The sequence below is a fragment of the Pogoniulus pusillus genome, chromosome 19 (genome assembly GCF_015220805.1).
Source record: "Pogoniulus pusillus isolate bPogPus1 chromosome 19, bPogPus1.pri, whole genome shotgun sequence".
NCBI classification, from domain to species: Eukaryota; Metazoa; Chordata; class Aves; order Piciformes; family Lybiidae; genus Pogoniulus; species Pogoniulus pusillus.
The window spans coordinates 3563818-3582845 of record NC_087282.1 but is presented as its reverse complement, the minus strand read 5'-3'; the positions used below and the strand labels follow the sequence as shown (position 1 = coordinate 3582845).

At 52.1% G+C, this 19028-nt stretch overlaps 1 protein-coding gene across 1 annotated transcript in view; it reads left to right on the top strand.

The window, feature by feature from the left end:
* SH3BGRL (SH3 domain binding glutamate rich protein like) overlaps positions 1–19028 on the top strand; it is a 44354-nt gene that overhangs the window by 18859 nt on the left and 6467 nt on the right. The window contains exons 2-3 of the mRNA XM_064158978.1: positions 11608–11793; positions 14466–14546. Coding sequence (XP_064015048.1) covers positions 11608–11793; positions 14466–14546 — 267 coding nt within the window. The remainder of the gene's footprint in view (positions 1–11607; positions 11794–14465; positions 14547–19028) is intronic.

Sequence of the window (19028 nt, the reverse complement as noted above, 5' to 3'; positions counted from 1 at the left end):
TAACAGAGTTTCACTGGGGACTGAGAGTGTGGCACTGCTGACACAAACCCAAGTGACACTCAGCAGTTGTGCTGCAGTGATGCACTCAGGTCCTCAGTCAGTGAGCACTCAGTGCCACTGACTCTGAGTGGGTTTGAGTGTCACATCTTGCAGCACTAACAAAGTGAACTTACCAGTGGGGGAGTGTCCAGAGGAAGGGCACAGACTCCTCTCAGTGGTGCCCAGTGACAGGACAAGGCCACAAGAACCAGTTCTGGGCTCCTCAATTCAAGAGAGATGTTGAGGTGCTGGAAGGTGTCCAGAGAAGGGCAGCAAGGCTGGGGAGGGACCTGGAGCACAGCCCTGTGAGGAGAGGCTGAGGGAGCTGGGGGTGTGCAGCCTGCAGCAGAGGAGGCTCAGGGCAGAGCTCATTGCTGTCTGCAGCTGCCTGCAGGGAGGCTGTAGCCAGGTGGGGTTGGGCTCTGCTGCCAGGCAAGCAGCAACAGAAGAAGGGGACACAGTCTCAAGCTGTGCCAAGGCAGGTCTAGGCTGGATGTTGTTAGGAAGTTGTTGTCAGAGAGAGTGATTGGCATTGGAATGGGCTGCCCAGGGAGGTGGTGGAGTCGCTGTGCCTGGAGGTGTTGAAGCCAAGCCTGGATGAGGCACTGAGTGCCATGGTCTGGTTGATGGTCTAGGGCTGGGTGCTAGGTTGTCCTGGATGAGCTTGGAGGTCTCTTCCAACCTGCTTGATTCTATGATTCTCTTCTCCAGGCTGGACCACCACAGTTGTCTCATCCTGTCCTCGCAGCAGAGGGGTTCCAGGCCTTGGAGCATTCACTTGTTGAATGCAGGAGGATCTTCTGACCTGGGTTGTGTTTGTGTGGGATTTAACAGACTCTCAGGCCTCTGGTTGTTGCAGCAGTGCACTTCCAGTGGCATTATAAGCCATAAGAGAGGCTTTTCTTCTGATTCTTATGAAGCAGCTTTTCCATTTATGTAACAGTCTACACTTTCTGGAGCAAGCTGCAGTCTTGTTTTGGGAAGTGCAGACTTTGTCCTTTGTTCTAGCTCTATTCTTGGCTGATGCTGCAATACCTGATCTGTGGTGTGCTGCCTCATGCCTGGATAATGCCATACTGCAGGCATTCCAGACAAGATGCAACCTCCAGCTTAGGTTACAAAACTCCTTCAGCAGCCTGGACTTTCCCCACCAGCCTTACTCTTGAGGGGTGCTCCTCCTGCATTCTTGAGCTTCAGGACTTCTTCCTGCTTTTAAAAGGTGTCCTCCAGAACCAGACAGGAGAAAAGAGAATCTGGCTGCTGCTGTCACAGCAGGCCCTGTTCCCTCCTGCCATGGGTCTCAGGCTGGCACATGGTGCTGATGCAGCCCAGGGTGGGCGGGTGGGTGGTGAGAGCCACATCCAAGTAAAACACTTTGATGTTGTTGAGGGCAAGCCACATCAAGAGAGGATTCTGTAACAGCCGTGCAGGACACATGTTGGTATGCCATGGACTTTCTCAAAGAACCCTGGAGGGAGAGAGTAAAAGTACATGTGGAGCCCATCTGGACACTGCCTAACTCTGAAGAAACAACCCCCAGAGGAGCATGAGTACAACGTGAGCTTCTCCAGCTGCCTGTCTTTGATTTAGGTCACCTAAGTTCATGGTGGTTTTGCTGTGTTTGTCCTCAATCTGCTTTCTCACAGCCCAGAAACCAAGCCTTGAGAGGCAGACTGGTGACATTGCTGCATGTAATGCTCACCTTAAAATGGCCAAAGAAGTGGTGTGAATTCTCTTAAGAGTGGTGGTGAATGCTGCCACATCCAGTTGTGTCCAGTTCTGGGCTCCTCAATTCAAGGGAGGTGCTGAGGTGCTGGAAGGTGTCCAGAGAAGGGCATCAAGGCTGGGGAGGGGCCTGGAGCACAGCCCTGTGAGGAGAGGCTGAGGGAGCTGGGGGTGTGCAGCCTGCAGCAGAGGAGGCTCAGGGCAGAGCTCATTGCTGTCTGCAACTCCCTGAAGGGAGGCTGTAGCCAGGTGGGGTTGGGCTCTGCTGCCAGGCACCCAGCAACAGAACAAGGGGACACAGTCTCAAGTTGTGCCAGTGAAGGTTTAGGCTGGATGTTAGGAGGAAGTTGTTGTCAGAGAGAGTGATTGGCATTGGAATGGGCTGCCCAGGGAGGTGGTGGAGTCTTTGTTGCTGGAGGTGTTGAAGCCAAGCCTGGCTGGGGCACTTAGAGCCATGGTCTGGTTGATTGGCTAGGGCTGGGTGCTAGGTTGGACTGGCTGAGCTTGGAGGTCTCTTCCAACCTGGTTGATTCTATGATTCTATGGTAATTGCTGAGACCTAAAAATAGGCAGAGAGAGCTGAGAGTGAGAACTGAGTCTCAGGGAGATACCTCAAAGCTCAGCTCAAGCAGGTCGTTGCTGTAGATGCTTACAAGTTCCTTACCCTTTGGCTGCAGGGTGTGATGGTCACCAGCACCACCAGAACAGGCACCTCTGAATTTGAAGCTCATATGGGTGAGGTGGGATGGTCTGGCTTGTTCATATGAACTAGAGCAATTAAAAACACTGTATGCAAAAATTCCCTTCTGGAATATTACTGTAAGCCCAGAGAAAGCTCTGATGGAAGCCAGGACTGAGCTTGCTTGGAGATGTTTTGTGTCTGAAGAGAAACCTGGGGGTGGAGAACAGGCTTAAGGGGGCCATCAGGAATGCCTGACATTTAAACACATAGCTGAGCTGCCTGCTCTCCAACTCCTACGAATTATGTTGCACTGGGAGGCAGAGCTAGAAGTGTTTTGCAGCTGATTTGCAAGTGTTAGCTTCTGCGTTAGCAACTTGAATGAATGAGGAGGGCTTTGTCCTTTCGGGAATTAGGTGAGAAATGTCCCTCCCACCAAACAAGACCACCCAGAAACCTCAACGTGTTCTTTTAATTCCAAAAAGTGGCTGTGAATTTATAGCATCACAGAACGGTTTAGGTTGGAAGAGACCTTTAAAGGCCATGTGGTGCAGCCCCCCTGCAGTCAGCAGGGACACCTTCAGCTAGATAAGGTTGCTCAGAGCCCTGCCCAACCTGATCTGCAGTGTTTCCAGGGATGGAACATCTCTGTGCAGCCTGGGCCAGTGACTCACCACCCTCAGTGTAAAACATTTCCTTCCTTCTGCCTAGTCTCAAGATCTCCTCTTTTAGTTTAAAACCATCACCCCTTGCCCTGTCACAGACCCTGCCCAAAAGTCTGCTCCACATCTTTCTTACAGACCCTTTTAAGTACTAGAAGGCCACAAGAAGCTCTCCTTGGAGTCTTCTCCAGGCTGAACAACCCCAACTCTCTCAGCCTGTCCTCACAGCAGAGGTGCTACAGTCCTACTGTCATTGTTGTGGCCTCCTCTGGCCCTGCCCCAGCAGCTCCTTCTCTCTGCTGTGCTGAGGACTCCAGAGCTGGCCCCAGCACTGCAGGTGAGGTCTCAGCAGTGCCAGGGGGCAGAATCCCCTCCCTTGACCTGCTGCTCGCACTGCTGGGCATGCAGCCCAGGAGACTGTTGGCTTCTGGGCTGTGAGTGCACATTGCCAGCTCATGGCCAGCTTTTCACTCACCAGCACCCCCAAGTCCACCTCCACAGGCCTGCTCTCCAGCCCTTTGTGCCCCAGCCCGAGTTGATTGCCCTGACGTAGGTGCAGGTCCTTGCCCTTGGCTTTGTTGAACCTCATGAGATTGATGAATTCCTGCGGCGTTAGCCAGCCACAGCAGCAGAGTTGGCCAGGCCCTAAAGGCAGGGTGAGCAGCTCAGCCAGGCCCTAAAGGCAGGGTGAGCAGCAAGTTCATTTGCTTTGGCAGCAGCCCAGCGTTCCTTGTGCTGCCCCAGTGCCTCCCGAGAAAGCCCCTTTGTGGCTCTTAGCACCTGGGCTGCAGGGAGGGAGAGGGCAGCAGGGCTGCAGGGAGGGAGAGGGCAGCAGGGCTGCAGGGAGCGAGAGAGCAGCAGGGAGGGAGAGGGCTGCAGGGCTGCCGGGAGGGAGAGGGCTGCAGGGCTGCCGGGAGGGAGAGGGCTGCAGGGCTGCCGGGAGGGAGAGGGCAGCAGGGAGGGAGGGAGAGGGCAGCAGGGAGGGAGGGAGAGGGCAGCAGGGAGGGAGGGAGAGGGCAGCAGGGAGGGAGGGAGAGGGCTGCAGGGAGGGAGAGGGCAGCAGGGAGGGAGCGAGAGGGCTGCAGGGGGGGAGCTGCAGGGCTGCAGGGAGCGAGAGGGCTGCAGGGCTGCCGAGCGTTCCTTACGCTGAGCTTTTCCCCATTGCTGTTCAGATTTGGGTTTGTCTCTCTTCAGAAGGTACCGAACCGTTCGCAGCCCTGCTGGTTACAAAGCTGCCTACGAAGAGCAGCAGCAGCAGCAGCTGGGGATCTGAGCTTCCTCACCCTCCCGCACAGAGCTGCTGTCCCCTGTGCCTTAGGGAATCGCTGCTCTAGCGAGGGAGCAGCTGGCTGAAAATCACCAGTGGCAGAACACACAACTGCTTTAAAGACAGGGGCAGAGAACTGTTCAGGTTGGAAAAGACCTTTAAGATTTCAGTTGTTTTGCTTTGTCTGAAACCCAGAGGGCTGGAATTGGAAGCGGTGAAAAACCCTTTTAAAGCTGCTTTTGCCCTTCAGCTAAACGGAGAAGCATGTGAGATCAGTAGCTAAGGGCGGGGGAGGGGGGAAGAGGATGGGGCCAGGCTCTTCCCTGTGGTGCCCAGAGACAGGACACAGCAACAGGCACAAACTGCAACACAGGAGTTCCATCTGAACGTGAGGAGATGTGAGGGTGCTGTAGGGCTGGAGCAGGCTGCCCAGAGAGCTTATGGAGCCTCCTTCTCTAGAGAGATTCCAGATCTGCCTGGACATTGTGATCCTGGGCAAGCTGTTGCAGGTCACCCTGCTTTAGACGGGGGTTGGACTGGGTGATCTGGAGAGGTCCCTTCCAACCTTACCGTGCCGGGATTCTGTCATCTAGATGATACTGTAAGGTGTTGCTTCTCTGCTGTCCTGGTGCTGGCTCTTGGGCAGGCAGCTCAGGCACTCAGCAGAAGCCAGGTGCTCTAAGCAGTGGCCGGGAACTATAACCATGGCTGGCAGCTTTGTAGGAAAGCCCTTAAAGTTCTTTTTAATTCTCACAACAGCTATGAGCAGTTTAATTCCATCTGGGAGGGGGGTGAAAGTCAGTCTGTGCCTTTGCACTGCATAAGGTGAGGACACAGGACCCAAAGAAGTGGCAGAGGAGACCCCATGCCAAATCCCAGCGGGGCAGAGCTGCGACAGCATCGTCAGCACAGAGAAGTTTGTGGTGTGATCAAAACGGCAGCACTCAGACTGTAAACTTTACTTCAGGTTCCAGCGGTCCATAAATAGATTTCCAAAACATTCCTATTGTACAACAAGGAATTTATTTATAAACTGGAAAACCAACAAGGCTACAACCCCCCCAGACTCCCTCTTTGCCAGCAGTGCAAACTAGGCTGTGCTTTTGTCTCTGTCTCTGCCTGTGTATACCAAATAAAACAGAAACTCCTTTGAAGTTTGTTTCAAGAAGTGATTTAAACCAACTGTTTCCTTGCAGCAGAAGAGTGCTGAGGGAGTTTTACAGTCCAGGTCATTGCTGGGGCTGGAGTATTGCCTGCTTGCTGGACCAAGGTCCTGCAGCATCACCCCTGCCTCATGTCTGTTAGTTGAGCTCTTTATTATTTTTCTCTTTCCAACGAGTAAAGATTTAGTGGAGAAAAAAAAAAAAAAGAAAAGTGAGTCTAAAATTTTGCAGCCTTTTCGGCAGAGTTCTGTGCCTGCTTTCTGGGTAAAGCTCCAGTTTTGATGGGCTGTGATTCAGAGCATTGTTAAGGCTGGAAGAGTCCTCCCAGCTCGTTGAGTCCAACCATTAGCCCAGCATTGCCAAGTCACTACTAAATCACTTTGGCAGCACATCTCCATGGCTTTTTAATCCCACCGGGAATGGTGATTCCACCACTTAGGTTTCTTTCTATAAAGAAGGGGCAAGGACAACGTACACTCCTTTTTAAGTGGAGAGGGGAATATAGTAACAAAAGATGAGGCAAAGGCAGAGGTGCTTAACACCTTCGTTGCCTCAATCATCAATAGTAGGACAGGCTGTCTCCAGGACAACTGGTCTCTTCAGCTGGCAGATGGAGTCAGGGACCAGCATAGTCCCTCTGTAATCCAGGAGGAAGCTGTAAGGGACCTGCTGAGCCACTTGGATCCTCACAAGTCCATGGAACCAGATGGGATCCATCCTAGGGTTCTGAGAGAGCTGGCAGCTGAGCTGGCCAAGCCACTCTCCATCATTTATCAACAGTCCTGGCTCGCTGGAGAAGTCCCTGAAGACTGGACCTGCCCATCCACAAGAAGGGAAATTACAGACCTGCCAGCCTGACCTCAGTGCCAGGCCTGGAGCACAGCCCTGTGAGGAGAGGCTGAGGGAGCTGGGGGTGTGCAGCCTGCAGCAGAGGAGGCTCAGGGCAGACCTCATTGCTGCCTGCAGCTCCCTGAAGGGAGGCTGTAGCCAGGTGGGGTTGGGCTCTGCTGCCAGTCAAGCAGCAACAGAACAAGGGGACACAGTCTCAAGTTGTGGCAGGTGAGATCTAGGCTGGATGTTGTTAGGAAGTTGTTGTCAGAGAGAGTGATTGGCATTGGAATGGGCTGCCCAGGGAGGTGGTGGAGTCGCTGTCCCTGGAAGTGTTCAAGAAAAGCCTGGCTGAGCTTGGAGGTCTCTTCCAGCCTGGGTGATTTGGTGATCCCCTGGGCAGCCTGTTCACTATTTGCTCTTTCAGTGAAAATATTTTTCCCAATAGCCAACCTAACACCTCCTGATGCAACTTGAGACCATTGAATCTCATTCTGTCTCTCGTTCCTTGAGGTAAGAGACTGACCCCTACCTCTTTCAGGTTGTAGAGAGCAAGAAGGTCTCCTCTAAGCCTCCTTGTAACCAAGGCTGAATAACCCCTGTTCCCTTAGCTACTCCTGCTCAGAAGACTTGATCTCCACACCCTTCATCAGTGCTTGCATGTTCTCTTTCAACATAATCTTAGGAACATCAGCAGAAGGTATAATGTTTCCACTCAGCTGAGTAATGTTAGCTGTTTTTCCTCCAAGAATGCCCCCAAAAGCACGAGTTGCCATGTTCAGCCTGAGAAACCAGTTGTGGTTTTGGGGGATTGTGGATCAAGGCACCTTGGGGCACACCTGGCCTTCAGAAGGACATCATTTCCCCAGGCAGGGCAGTGGTGAGCTCCAGCAAGATGCAGCCTTTCCCCTCAGCAGTACTGACTGTGGCTGCTTTCCACCCCAACACTTCTCCTTCCATCCCTCTGTCTACATCCCACCTCCAGCCCTGGGATTTCCTTCTCTCCATCCATCCATTTTGCTCATTGCCATCTGCTCATGCCTGCAGCCTCTTCCTTTCCTTGCAGTCATCTCCCCATCCCTGTCCTTGATGCCTCTGTTGTGCCTTCGTGTCTCCCCAAAAGTCCTTTTGCTTCTCCAGTGTAGGTCCCCCAGCCTCAGGAGCTTGTCTCAGTGTCGTTGCTGTCAGCACCCTGGCTCCTGAGCCAATTCCCAGCTCTCTATTGGTGCTCTCTGCCCTGGAAGATGTGTCAGGAGCACTCAGTATAAACAAGGCTTTTCGTGTTTGCAAACTGCAGTTAGCTACAGCTAAGGGGCCAAAATAGCCTGGGACATGACAGTTGTTTGCACAGGAGGAGGTGTGCAGTATCTGGACAGGGGCTGGCTGGTGGCTGGGCCTGGTTAGGCAACTGGGAAAGGTTTTTCTGGGAAGCGAGTGCTGTGCGTTGCCAGCCGCAGCCCGAAGGAAGGCTCCTCGCTCCTTCCCAAACATGGGCAGCAGGAACCATCCCCAGGCTCTTGTCCTGAGGAGAACATGTGCCCTTTGCAGTAAGACAAAATACCCTGCAGCACCAGCAGCAGCAGCCATCTCTGGTTCTATTTGAGGTGCTTCCTGTGGCTTCCAATGCCTGAGATGAGAAGTCGACGTCTACATCAGATGCCATCAAATGAGGAGACCTGGCAGCTTGGAGCCTGCCTCTGCCTGCTGGCTGCTGCCATGGTTCTCTGGAGCATTTAATGCTCTTGTCTAAGTGCTTGTCACCATGGCCAGGGGAGTTTTCCCTGCAAGATGTCACCTCATCATCTTCCAACTCGTTTTCTTTCCCCTTAGACCATAAACCCAGGGTTACAAACTAATACTCCTCATGTGTCAGCACCAGCTCCTTGCCTGCCTTTCTGCTTCCCTAGAGAATCACCTCCTCTGACCACAGACAGGCTGAGCAGCACAGAGACCAAACTGCTCTGCTTGCCTTCCAGATGGTGCCTTTTCTAGCAGCATAAATTCACTTCCAGCACTGCTGGCTCTTCATAAAGAGGCAGAGAGAGGGTTATCTCTCTTTGGAGCCACAGTCCTGGGCTTGGGATTTGGTTGTGCTACCTGTAGCTGAAAGAAACAACCCAGAGACTGCCCTTGCTCCACGAAGCTGGGAGAGGGAGTGAAAACAGAGGAAAATGGGCAGTGTGGCAGGGTACAGAGAGATGTTTTGCATGTATCTGAGAGCAAAACTCCACTTAATTTCATCATATGAAATAATGTCCAGGGAGAGTAGTCAGGATCACAGTCTACATGGTGAAGATCACAGGCTCACAGAATGTCAGGGGTTGGAAGGGACCCAAGGAGAGCATCCAGTCAAACTCCCCTGACAGTGCAGGACCATACAATCTAGCTCAGCTCACAGAGGAACTCATCCAGACAGGCCTTGAAAGGCTCCAGGGAAGGAGACTGCACAGTCTCCTTGGGTAGCCTGTGCCAGTGCTCTGGGACCCTTACAGGAAAGAAGTTCCCCCTTTGTGTTGAGGTGGAACCTCCTGTGCTGCAGAAGATGCTTCTTAGTGGCTAATATAGTTCAGCCCTGACAGACTTTGAGCTCTTGTTTTATGTGGCAGTTTGATAGTAGATTGGGGAAAAAAACCCTTGGTTTTCTTTTATCCCTGAAAAATTCTGGAGGAAAAAAAAGCCCATTTATTCCCATGTCAGACACTGAGCACTGGCAGAGAAGTCTACAAAGCTTTTTCCCTCATGTTAGTCCCCCAGAACAGGTCATCAAGGAAGTGCTTGGTTTTTTTTTATCCTCAGAGCTGTATGGTATGAGGGAGAAAAGCTTTCCCTGACTGTTCTCTCCTGCTGTGACCCCTAATAAATCTCTTACCAGTGGATTCAAATCTGCTAAGAAATGTTTTTCCATACAGCCCACAACATTAATTATTTCCTCAGGGTGGTATTAACTTGTCCACTCTATTTATTTTTAGCCACAGTAAAAATCAGCTAAAGCCCAGCAATATTCTCCTGTTTCGGGGTAGAAGGGTGCTCAGTAATGCAGCTCCTCTGCAGACATGTGAAAATCAGCTAGAGCCCAGCAATACTCTCCTGTTTCGGGGTAGAAGGGTGCTCAGTAATTCAGCTCCTCTGCAGACATGTGAAAATCAGCTAGAGCCCAGCAATACTCTCCTGTTTCGGGGTAGAAGGGTGCTCAGTAATGCAGCTCCTCTGCAGACATGTGAAAATCAGCTAGAGCCCAGCAATACTCTCCTGTTTCAGGGTGGAAGGGTGCTCAGTAATGCAGTTCAGCAGCTCCTCTGCAGACATGTGAAAATCAGCTAGAGCCCAGCAATACTCTCCTGTTTCAGGGTGGAAGGGTGCTCAGTAATGCAGTTCAGCAGCTCCTCTGCAGACATGTGAAAATCAGCTAGAGCCCAGCAATACTCTGGTGTTTCAGGGTGGAAGGGTGCTCAGTAATGCAGCTCTGCAGCTCCTCTGCAGACATGTGAAGAGAATTTACATTGGATCCTGCAGCTGAAGCCGGGAGCATTTCTTTGCTCTGCTGGGAGAGCAGGGCTGGTCCCTTTGCACTACACAGATGCAGAGGGACATCTATTTATCCAGGTTTCTTAACAAGAAGCCAGCCCACCCAAAATATAGCTTAAGCTGGACTGATTCAGCGTTGTGTATTGTCACACAGCAGCGATGGCTCCAGAATAGCTGCTGGAGAACAAGGCAGTGTGTGCATGAAGGCTTGTGAGGCATGGCTGTCTCTTCTTTGGAGACAGCAGGCCCTGCTCTCCCAAGCCACACCATCCCAGGGCTGCACTTCTGCATCCTCCCTCATCCCCTGGTGCAGCTCCATGCCCCATGGGTGCAGGTCCATATTTGGCTCTCGGCTTGGCTGTGCTCTGACCTCGGCGCTGCTCGCCGGGAGCTGCCTCTCTTCCCTTGGCCGTATATGGAGAGGCTGCTCGGGGGAGCTGCTGGCTGACCTGAATTAGAAGCAGTGCAGCATCTGTATAAAGCACTGCTTTTGTTGCAGCTCAGCTAATTAGGTTAAAGCCAAGCTTTGGACTGGTTTGAGAGTGCAGGGAATCATTGGAACAGACCAAATTTCCTATTCAGTCCCATTTTTTATTGTTTGCCAGGATGCACATGGTTATAATTTCCTTGCTCCTGATAAAGCCATGCCAAGGAAGAGCAGAGCATAAGCAGAACGTCTCTTATCAGGAAGTCAATAATTCATATGTGGCAGTCATAAAAAACACCCTTGCTGTAAAAAGCCAACACAGGCTTTGCCACACAGATTCTGCTCTTCGCTTTGGTGATGTGGGAGTTCACAGAGGGGATGCATGGACTGCATCGGGGTGGGATCTCATCCAGCAGCCCCTCCAGATGTCTTCTCAAGACAGCACTGATGGGGATGCAGGGTTGCAGCTCTTCAGAGACTGTACCCGTTGCCACTGACACATAGAGCAGAGCAGAGGGTGGAGTTTTGTCCAGAGAGACAGAGAATCACTTAGATTGGAAAAGACCTTTAAGATCATTGAGCCCAGCACTGCCAGGTCACCACTGAACCACATCCCTCGGCACCACATCTGCACGCCGTTTAAATCCCTCCAGGGACTGGAATCCAAGCACTTCCCTGGGCAGTCTGTTCCAAGCCTTGACCACCATTTCAATGAAGAAATTGTTCCTAATATCCAACCCAAACCTCCCCTGAGCGACTTGAGGCCATAACATGAGCCAAAACTGCTCTGGGATGTTACTGTTAATGATGATTCCATGAGGTTTCCATCTGGAAGTCCCCGCAGTGAAGTGCACAGGACAAAAACCTGGACTCAGGGAAGGGTGGATTCAGCCTGTGCTCCCAGGGGCATGCAGGAAGGTGGTTGTCCCTCCAGCAGACTTCACTGCACCTGGGAAAAAAACCACTTCCCTGTGTCACTGGTAAGGCCTGGCCAGCAGAGACTGCTCACACTTCTGCTTTTGCTTGGCGACTCTTCAAGTTCACAACTTAGATGTGTATAGGGAGAACGTCTCTAGACTTCAGCTTGTTCAGTTATGCAGGAGCCAAGTCAAGGCTCAGATGTGACCGTTTAGGATGCATTTCCTCCACAATTTTCTTACTGCTTCCCTTTCCAACCCCCTTTGCAGCCCCTGTTTCTACATCGACCCCTGGAATTGCAACGGCAGCAGCAGAAAAAAGCCTTTGACTGATTTTTGTTCGCTCTCTCTCCTCCTCTGCCTCCTTTGTGACAGATTAAGAAGCAGCAACAAGACGTGTTAGGCTTCTTGGAAGCCAACAAAATTGAATTTGAGGAGAAGGACATCGCTGCCAACGAGGAGAACCGGAAATGGATGCGGGAGAACGTGCCCGAGGACAGCCGGCCGGCCAGCGGCAACCCGCTGCCCCCGCGGCTCTTCAACGACAGCCGCTACCTCGGGGTAAGGCAGGGCGCCAGCGCCCGCAGCCACAGTCTCACAGTGTCACAGTATCATCAGGGTTGGAAGAGACCTCACAGATCATCAAGTCCAACCCTTTACCACAGAGCTCAAGGCCAGACCATGGCACCAAGTGCCACGTCCAACCTTGCCCTGAAGTGCCCCAGGGACGGCGACTCCACCACATCCCCGGGCAGCCCATTCCAGTGTCCAATGACTCTCTCAGTGAAGAACTTTCTCCTCACCTCCAGCCTAAATCTCCCCTGAGGCTGTGTCCTCTCGTTCTGGCGCTGGCCACCTGAGAGAAGAGAGCAACCTCCTCCTGGCCACAACCACCCCTCAGGTAGTTGTAGACAGCAATAAGGTCACCCCTGAGCCTCCTCTTCTCCAGGCTAACCAATCCCAGCTCCCTCAGCCTCTCCTCGTAGGGCTGTGCTCAAGGCCTCTCCCCAGCCTCGTCGCCCTTCTCTGGACACGCTCAAGCATCTCAACGTCCCTTTTAAACTGGGGGGCCCAGAATTGAACACAATACTCAAGGTGTGGTCTAACCAGCGCAGAGTACAGGGGCAGAATGACCTCCCTGCTCCTGCTGGCCACACCATTCCTGATGCACGCGGCCAGGCTGCCAGAGCCCCGCAGGACCACCGAGCCCAACCTGCAGCCCTGCTCTGCGAGGGTCGCCTTAAGCCACGGCCCTAAGCAGCACATCCAAACCACCCTTACACACAGCCAGGATGGGTGATGCCACCACCTCCCTGGGCAGCTCATTGCAGTGCCTGAGATGATCAGAGGGCTGGAGCACCTCTCCTGTGAGGACAGACTGAAAGAGTTGGGGATTTAGCAGGGGGCTTGGACTGGATGCTCTGCAGAGGTCTCTTCCAAGCACACCTGGGCATGTTGCCGTGGCTGACCCTGCTTTAGCAGGGGGCTTGGACTGGATGCTCTGCAGAGGTCTCTTCCAAGCACACCTGGGCATGTTGCTGTGGCTGACCCTGCTTTAGCAGGGGGCTTGGACTGGATGCTCTGCAGAGGTCCCTTCCCCCCCCACCATTCTGTAGTTTGGAAGTTTGCTCTGTTTAGATGAATTCAAGTTACTGCAGTTCAGCTTTCAGGAAAGTGAAAGTTAAGTCTGTGCCCACACTTGAACCCCTTTATGTCTTTATCTGATCTCTCTGAAGCATGAACTTCCCTGTTTGTTTCATCTGATGCAGCACAACTGCAGAGGAGTGAGCAAGCTGACTTTTATTGGCCTGTGCACAGCAGGAGAGCTGTAACTGTAGACGCTGTGCAAGCTGGCATGAACCCTGCTCCTTAGTCACAGGCATTCCTTTCCTGGTAGATGCTCCAAAGCAGGCTGATGGACTATGCACCAGCAAGATAAACACCCCCTTTGTTATCAGGCAGCCCCAGCACTGTCAACAGCAGGACTTGAGGGAGGATTTAACATAATCATACACACCTCAGTGCTGCATGGGCAGATCGAACAATAATTTGCCTGATCTCTGGGCAGCTTAAATCCTCTGCTTCCTGTGCTGTTCTGGCTGCAGCAGTCTCTTCTGAGCGCTGCCCCTGCTCTGAACACGCTGCTCTTTTCAAACACCATTTGCTCTTTCTTCAGCTTTTGCCTGCCAGGCATGCAGAGCAGTCTGCCCATAATGGCAGCTTTCTCCCTGCCTTCAGCCCCAAACTGAGCCTGCTCTCAGCTGCTGCCTTGCCTTGGGTTTCTCAGCCACGACTGCTGCATTGAAACATTCCCCAGAAAAGCTGGATGAAGCTGGTCCTGCTGCTTCAGTTCAGCAGGGAGAGGAGGAGGAAGAGGAGTGTTGCAGCAGAGCTGTGTGCTGAGTTTGGCAATGGGAGGTGGGGGGAGTGTATGGTAACTGGAACAACAGTGAGCTTGCACAATCCTTCAGGGTTTGTTTGGTGGCTGTTTGGCAGTTGCTGATGCCGAGCCACACTCTGTGCTTTTTGCTTGCTCTTCCTGAACTAAGCTGTGTTGTTTGTACTCCTGCTGCAGCACTGCTTCTGCCCCAAGGATAGAAACAGGCAGAGAAGGAGGCATTGGTGCTTGGTTTGTTGTTTCATTGTCTTTGCCTTGATTTTCCTGGGAAGTGGTTATGTGCATGTTCTGAGCAGCTGTAGTGCACTGTGAGTGCAATGAACCTGATTTATTTCCTTCACATAGATAAATCATTAACAGGAATCACGGTGGGAGAGGATGCACTTTGCAGGTTTAACCTGAACCTCTAGCAGGTTTAAGAGTTAATGGCCCTAGTTGCACAGTTGCCAGGCTAATGAGCAATTAGCAGTGACATCTGGAGACGCCGGTGGTGTTTCTGACAACAAGGTGTGGGCTCAGCTTGCTCCTTTCAGGAGGGAAATCCCTGCCAGGCCAGCGACAGCAATTGTTTTGCTCAGAAGGCTGTCCCTCTGGGAAAGGTGGAAGCAGCTCTCAGCAGCGCCTTGTTGTGACAGTGAGATTCCCTCCTTGTCACTTCTCAGACACTGTGATGCTAGCGCTGACGGCTGAGGTGAAGCTCTGCCTTTTGCTCTTGGCCAGAGGAAGCTGTTTGCTGGGTGTGGGTGGGTAGCACACAAATTGAGCTGCGATTACTTCTGACCGTTCATGCTTCTGTCTTTTGTTCCTGCCCTGCTCCCCGACTGCCGCCCTGAAGGACTATGAGGCGTTCTTTGAAGCACGAGAGAACAACGCAGTATATGCCTTTCTAGGCTTGACTGCACCACCCGGTTCCAAGGTAAGTGTGCATGTTTCTCACCACGACCTCTCTTTTACACCTTGTTCTTCTCTACTCAGAACAGCATCATGGAATCGTTAAGGTTGGGAAAGATCTCCAAGGTCATTGAGTCCACCTGTTAACCCAGCACAGCCAGGTCACCACTAAATCATGGCTCTAAGCTCCACATTTTCATGTGTCTGGAGCACCTCCAGGGATGGTGATTCCACCACTTCTCTGGGCAGCATCTTCCAGGGCTTCAACCACTCTTACAGTGAAGAAATTTGTCCTGATTTCCAGCCTAAATCCCCCGTGGTGCAACTTGAGGCCATTTCCTCTCATCTTGTTGCTTGCTACTTGAGAGAAGAGACCAACCACCAGCTGGCTCCAAACTCCTTTTAGGTAGTTGTAGAGAGCAAGAAGATCTCCACTCAGCTTCCTTTTCTTCAGGTTAAACAACTTCAGTTCCCTCAGCCACTTCTCGTAGGACTTGCTCTCCAGACCCTTCACCAGCTTCATTGCCCTTCTCTGGCCATGTTGCAGCACCTCAGTGTCCTGCCTGAACCCAGTATTTGAGGTGTGGCCTCACCAGTGCCAAGTACAGGGGAACAATCACTGCCCTGCTCCTGCTGCCACACTACTGCTGATCCAAGCCAGGATGCTGTTGGCCTTCTTGGCCCCCTAGGCACATGCTGGCTCATACTCAGCTGCTGTCAGCCAACACCCGCAGATCCTTTTCTGCTGGGCAGTTTCCTGCCACTCTTCTCCAAGCCTGGAGCACTGCAGGAGCTTGTTGTGACCCAGGTGCAGAACCTAGCACTTGGCCTCGTTGAACCTCATCCCACTGGCCTTGGCCCAGCAGTCCAGTCTAGGTCCCTCTGTAGAGCAAGATGTAGAGGATATTTCATGTATTCTATGGTTGCCTCATTCAATCCAAAAACTGACTTTCAGGCTTCACCATCACAGCAACACTGTTGTTGTGTGCTGCTTTGTTGGAATGATGCTGTGTTCATAGGAAATCATAGAATCAAGCAGGTTGGAAGAGACCTCCAAGCTTAGCCAGGCCAACCTAGCACCCAGCCCTGCCCAACCAACCAGACCATGGCACTAAGTGCCTCATCCAGGCTTTGCTTCAACACCTCCAGGCATAGTGACTCCACCACCTCCCTGGGCAGCCCATTCCAAGGCCAGTCACTCTTTCTGGGAAGAATGGTTTCTAACCATTATTAGATTGGACTTTTCTTTTTGCTGTACACTGGAAACAAATGAAAGGAGGCTTCAAGGAGACCTTATAGTAGGTGTTTGATATCTGAAGGCGACCTACAGGAAGGATGAGGAGGGACTATTGACAAGGTCTTGTAATGACAGGATGAGGAAGAATGGGTTTAAACTGGCAGAAGGGAGATTGAAACTGGATGTTAGGAAGAAGTTGTTTGCAGTGAGGGTGGTGAGACACTGGCACAGGCTGCCCAGGGAGGTTGTGGAGGACAGAAGCACCGAACGTGATCAAAGATCACGTTTGGTGCTTCTGTCCTCCACAACCTCCCTGAAGGTATTCAAGGCCAGGTTGGATGAGGCCTTGAGCAACCTGTTCTAGTGGGAGGTGTCCCTGCCTCTGGTGGTGGGTTTGAACTGGATGACCCTTGAGGTCCTTTCCAACCTAAACCATTCCATGGTTCTATGGAAGAGTAGTTAGTTATTACTTGCCCTGAGGAATGCACAAGAATTTGCACAGACCCAAAGAATTCTTTCACTTCAGTGAGAAAGCTGAACTTCTGTGACCTTTTGATGAGGTTTTTGCACTAGGAAATACCTCAAAACCAGAGTCACTGTGTTTGAAATGATGTGGCCTTGCCTCAGAGTTATTTTCTCCTCCAGCTCATTATCTGATGCTTTGTTTGCCTTTGCCAATTACAAACTGGGTTGCTGCGTTGCAGATGCAATGGACTGGAATTCTGCTTTTGATGTTGATGGGATAGGACAAGCCTGCTTCATACATTTCACTTGACAGCAGCAGGATCCTCCAGGTCACTTCCAGCTTCCTTGCTCCAGCAGATAAACATGCCAGCTTCTTTTAGCTCTCCTCACGTGAGAGCTGAAGGTTGTGCTGTGCACATCACTAAGAGACCTAATTTTAAAGGTGGATGCTGATCCACCAGTACTGAGTGCTGCAAGCTGTGGGTCAGACTGGAGCAGGTTAGGGAGCCAGGCTTATTTCTGCACTGATGTGAATGGAGTAGTGAGGAAGAAGCAAGTGGCAGAGAGCAGAACCTGTGGTGTGTGCCCCAGTGTCACGCATGGCCAGCATCAGGAGGCCAGCTGCAGACACAGCAGTGGTAGTCATAAATCCTACTCAAGTTTCTTGGGACAGCACTGCACAACAGAGCATGCAGCATGGAGCCAAGGAGTGAGGAAACGGCCCTGGGACCACGGGATGCAGGAAAGCCCCTGGTGGCTGGGATCTGGGAAGCACAGTGGTGCGGGAGAGCAGTTGCTGTCATAATGAATCAGGTCTTCTGCCTCTGTAGCTCTTAGGACCATTGCTGCTTTCTTAACCTGCCAGGTTGTAGCAGGGCTCTGAGCTGCTCTGATTCTGCTCTAAGGGATGCTCTGATTCTGTCCTGACCTAAGGAAAAGGTGTTTTACAAAGGAGGAATGTAAGGCAGTTGTGCTCTGCTGGATTTTCATGCTGCTGCAGCCTGGGGAGGTGCCTTTGAGCTGACGAAGATAACCTTTGTGTAAGTGACCTTGTACCCACTGCATCCTGCTCTTGGTCTGACTTTTGGTATCCAGCCCACAGTTACTTGATGTCAAATCAAGCTGATTGCTGCTGCTGCAGAGGAGGAGAAGCTGATTTGCAGACACTGAACTTGGCATTTGCAGCATAGCTGCATCCAGCTTGTGTATAATGGTGCAGTTAATGACATTGCAACTGCCTGTGTGGCTGCAGGAAATGGAAGGAGTCTGGGATCAGCCTGTGTGCAATTGCAAGAGAGGACCCTGACAGCAACCTTCCATTAAATGGCATTGTGAGAGACTTAGAGAGCTGTTTGAACACAAAAGTCAGTATTAAAGCTGAAGGAGGAGAGCTCTGAAGTGAGCATGGGGGAATACAAGCAGCTGTTCTCTGAGCCCTGGTGCTTTGGTTTGTGCTTTGGGCACTGGTGTGGGAAAGGTTGGCAGTCAATTTATCTTGAGTATCTCTACTTCAAGCAATATGGGTGGGTTTTAAAGGGGAGGATTGAATAAGCTAAAGGCTGAGATGAATTACTGAAATGCTGGGAGAGCATGGTTAGTGATTCCTTAATGAGAAGTGTGGAACAGAGATAACATCAAATCTGACAAGCTGAGCCTTTCCCAGGGAACTTGCAGGAAGGAAATGGAGTTTGACCATCAAGATAAATAAGCTGAGATGTTCTCTGAGTTAGTTGTAGGCATTTTCTTGAGGAAGAGAGAAATTCCAGGTGTCCTTCCCAGCTTGACAGTGCCTGTCTTGAAGAGAAGTACTTCATCTTGCATTTCCAGGAGGGAATGCTGCTGAGGTACTGGAAGGTGTCCAGAGAAGGGTGATGAAGCTGGTGAGGGGGATGGAGCACAGCCCTGTGAGGGGAGGCTGAGGGAGCTGAGGGTGTGCAGCCTGCAGCAGAGGAGGCTCAGGGCAGAGCTCATTGCTGTCTGCAACTACCTGCAGGGAGGCTGTAGCCAGGTGGGGTTGGGCTCTTCTGCTAGGCAAGCAGCAACAGAAGAAGGGGACACAGTCTCAAGTTGGGGCAGGGGAGGCTTAGGCTGGATGTTAGGAGGAAGTTGTTGGCAGAGAGAGTGATTGGCATTGGAATGGGCTGCCCAGGGAGGTGGTGGAGTCGCTGTGCCTGGAAGTGTTCAAGAAAAGCCTGGATGAGGCACTTAGTGCCATGGTCTGGTTGCTTGGCCAGGGCTGGGTGCTAGGCTGGACTAGCTGAGCTTGGAGCTCTCTTCCAACCTAGTTGATCCTATTCTATTCCATTTTAAACACTAATGAGCTCAATGTCACTTCTGCAGTGTCCACAGCGCTGCCTTCCCTTTCTGCCACTCCGAGAACCACTTATCTTTTCCAGGCTCTCCATTGTCCTGCTGCTTGTCAGGCTGTGCAGCTCTTTTGGCTCTTTCCTTCGCTCTCCACCTGCCTTTTGTGCCGTGGCTGAATGGGATGCCCTGAGCTGAGCAGCTGCCGTGCCAGCCCGGCTCTGGCCCGTGCCGTGCGGCCGGAGGAGCGAGCACAGCGCGGCTGAGCCCAGCCAGCGACCCCGGCACGGCTGTTCCCACGCCCCCGACGCAGGCGGCAGCGTGATGTGAGAAGCTGGGGCAGACAGCCAGGAAAACCAAAGGATCCACCGCAGCTGAGACAGGGGAGATACCTCCAGGACTTCCTGCCCTGCAGCCTGGGGTCACCCACTTTGTTCTTTCCCTTCCAAGTCTTACAGGCTTCTTGGAAATTCCCTTCTTAGCCCTTCCTCCTCTTTTGTG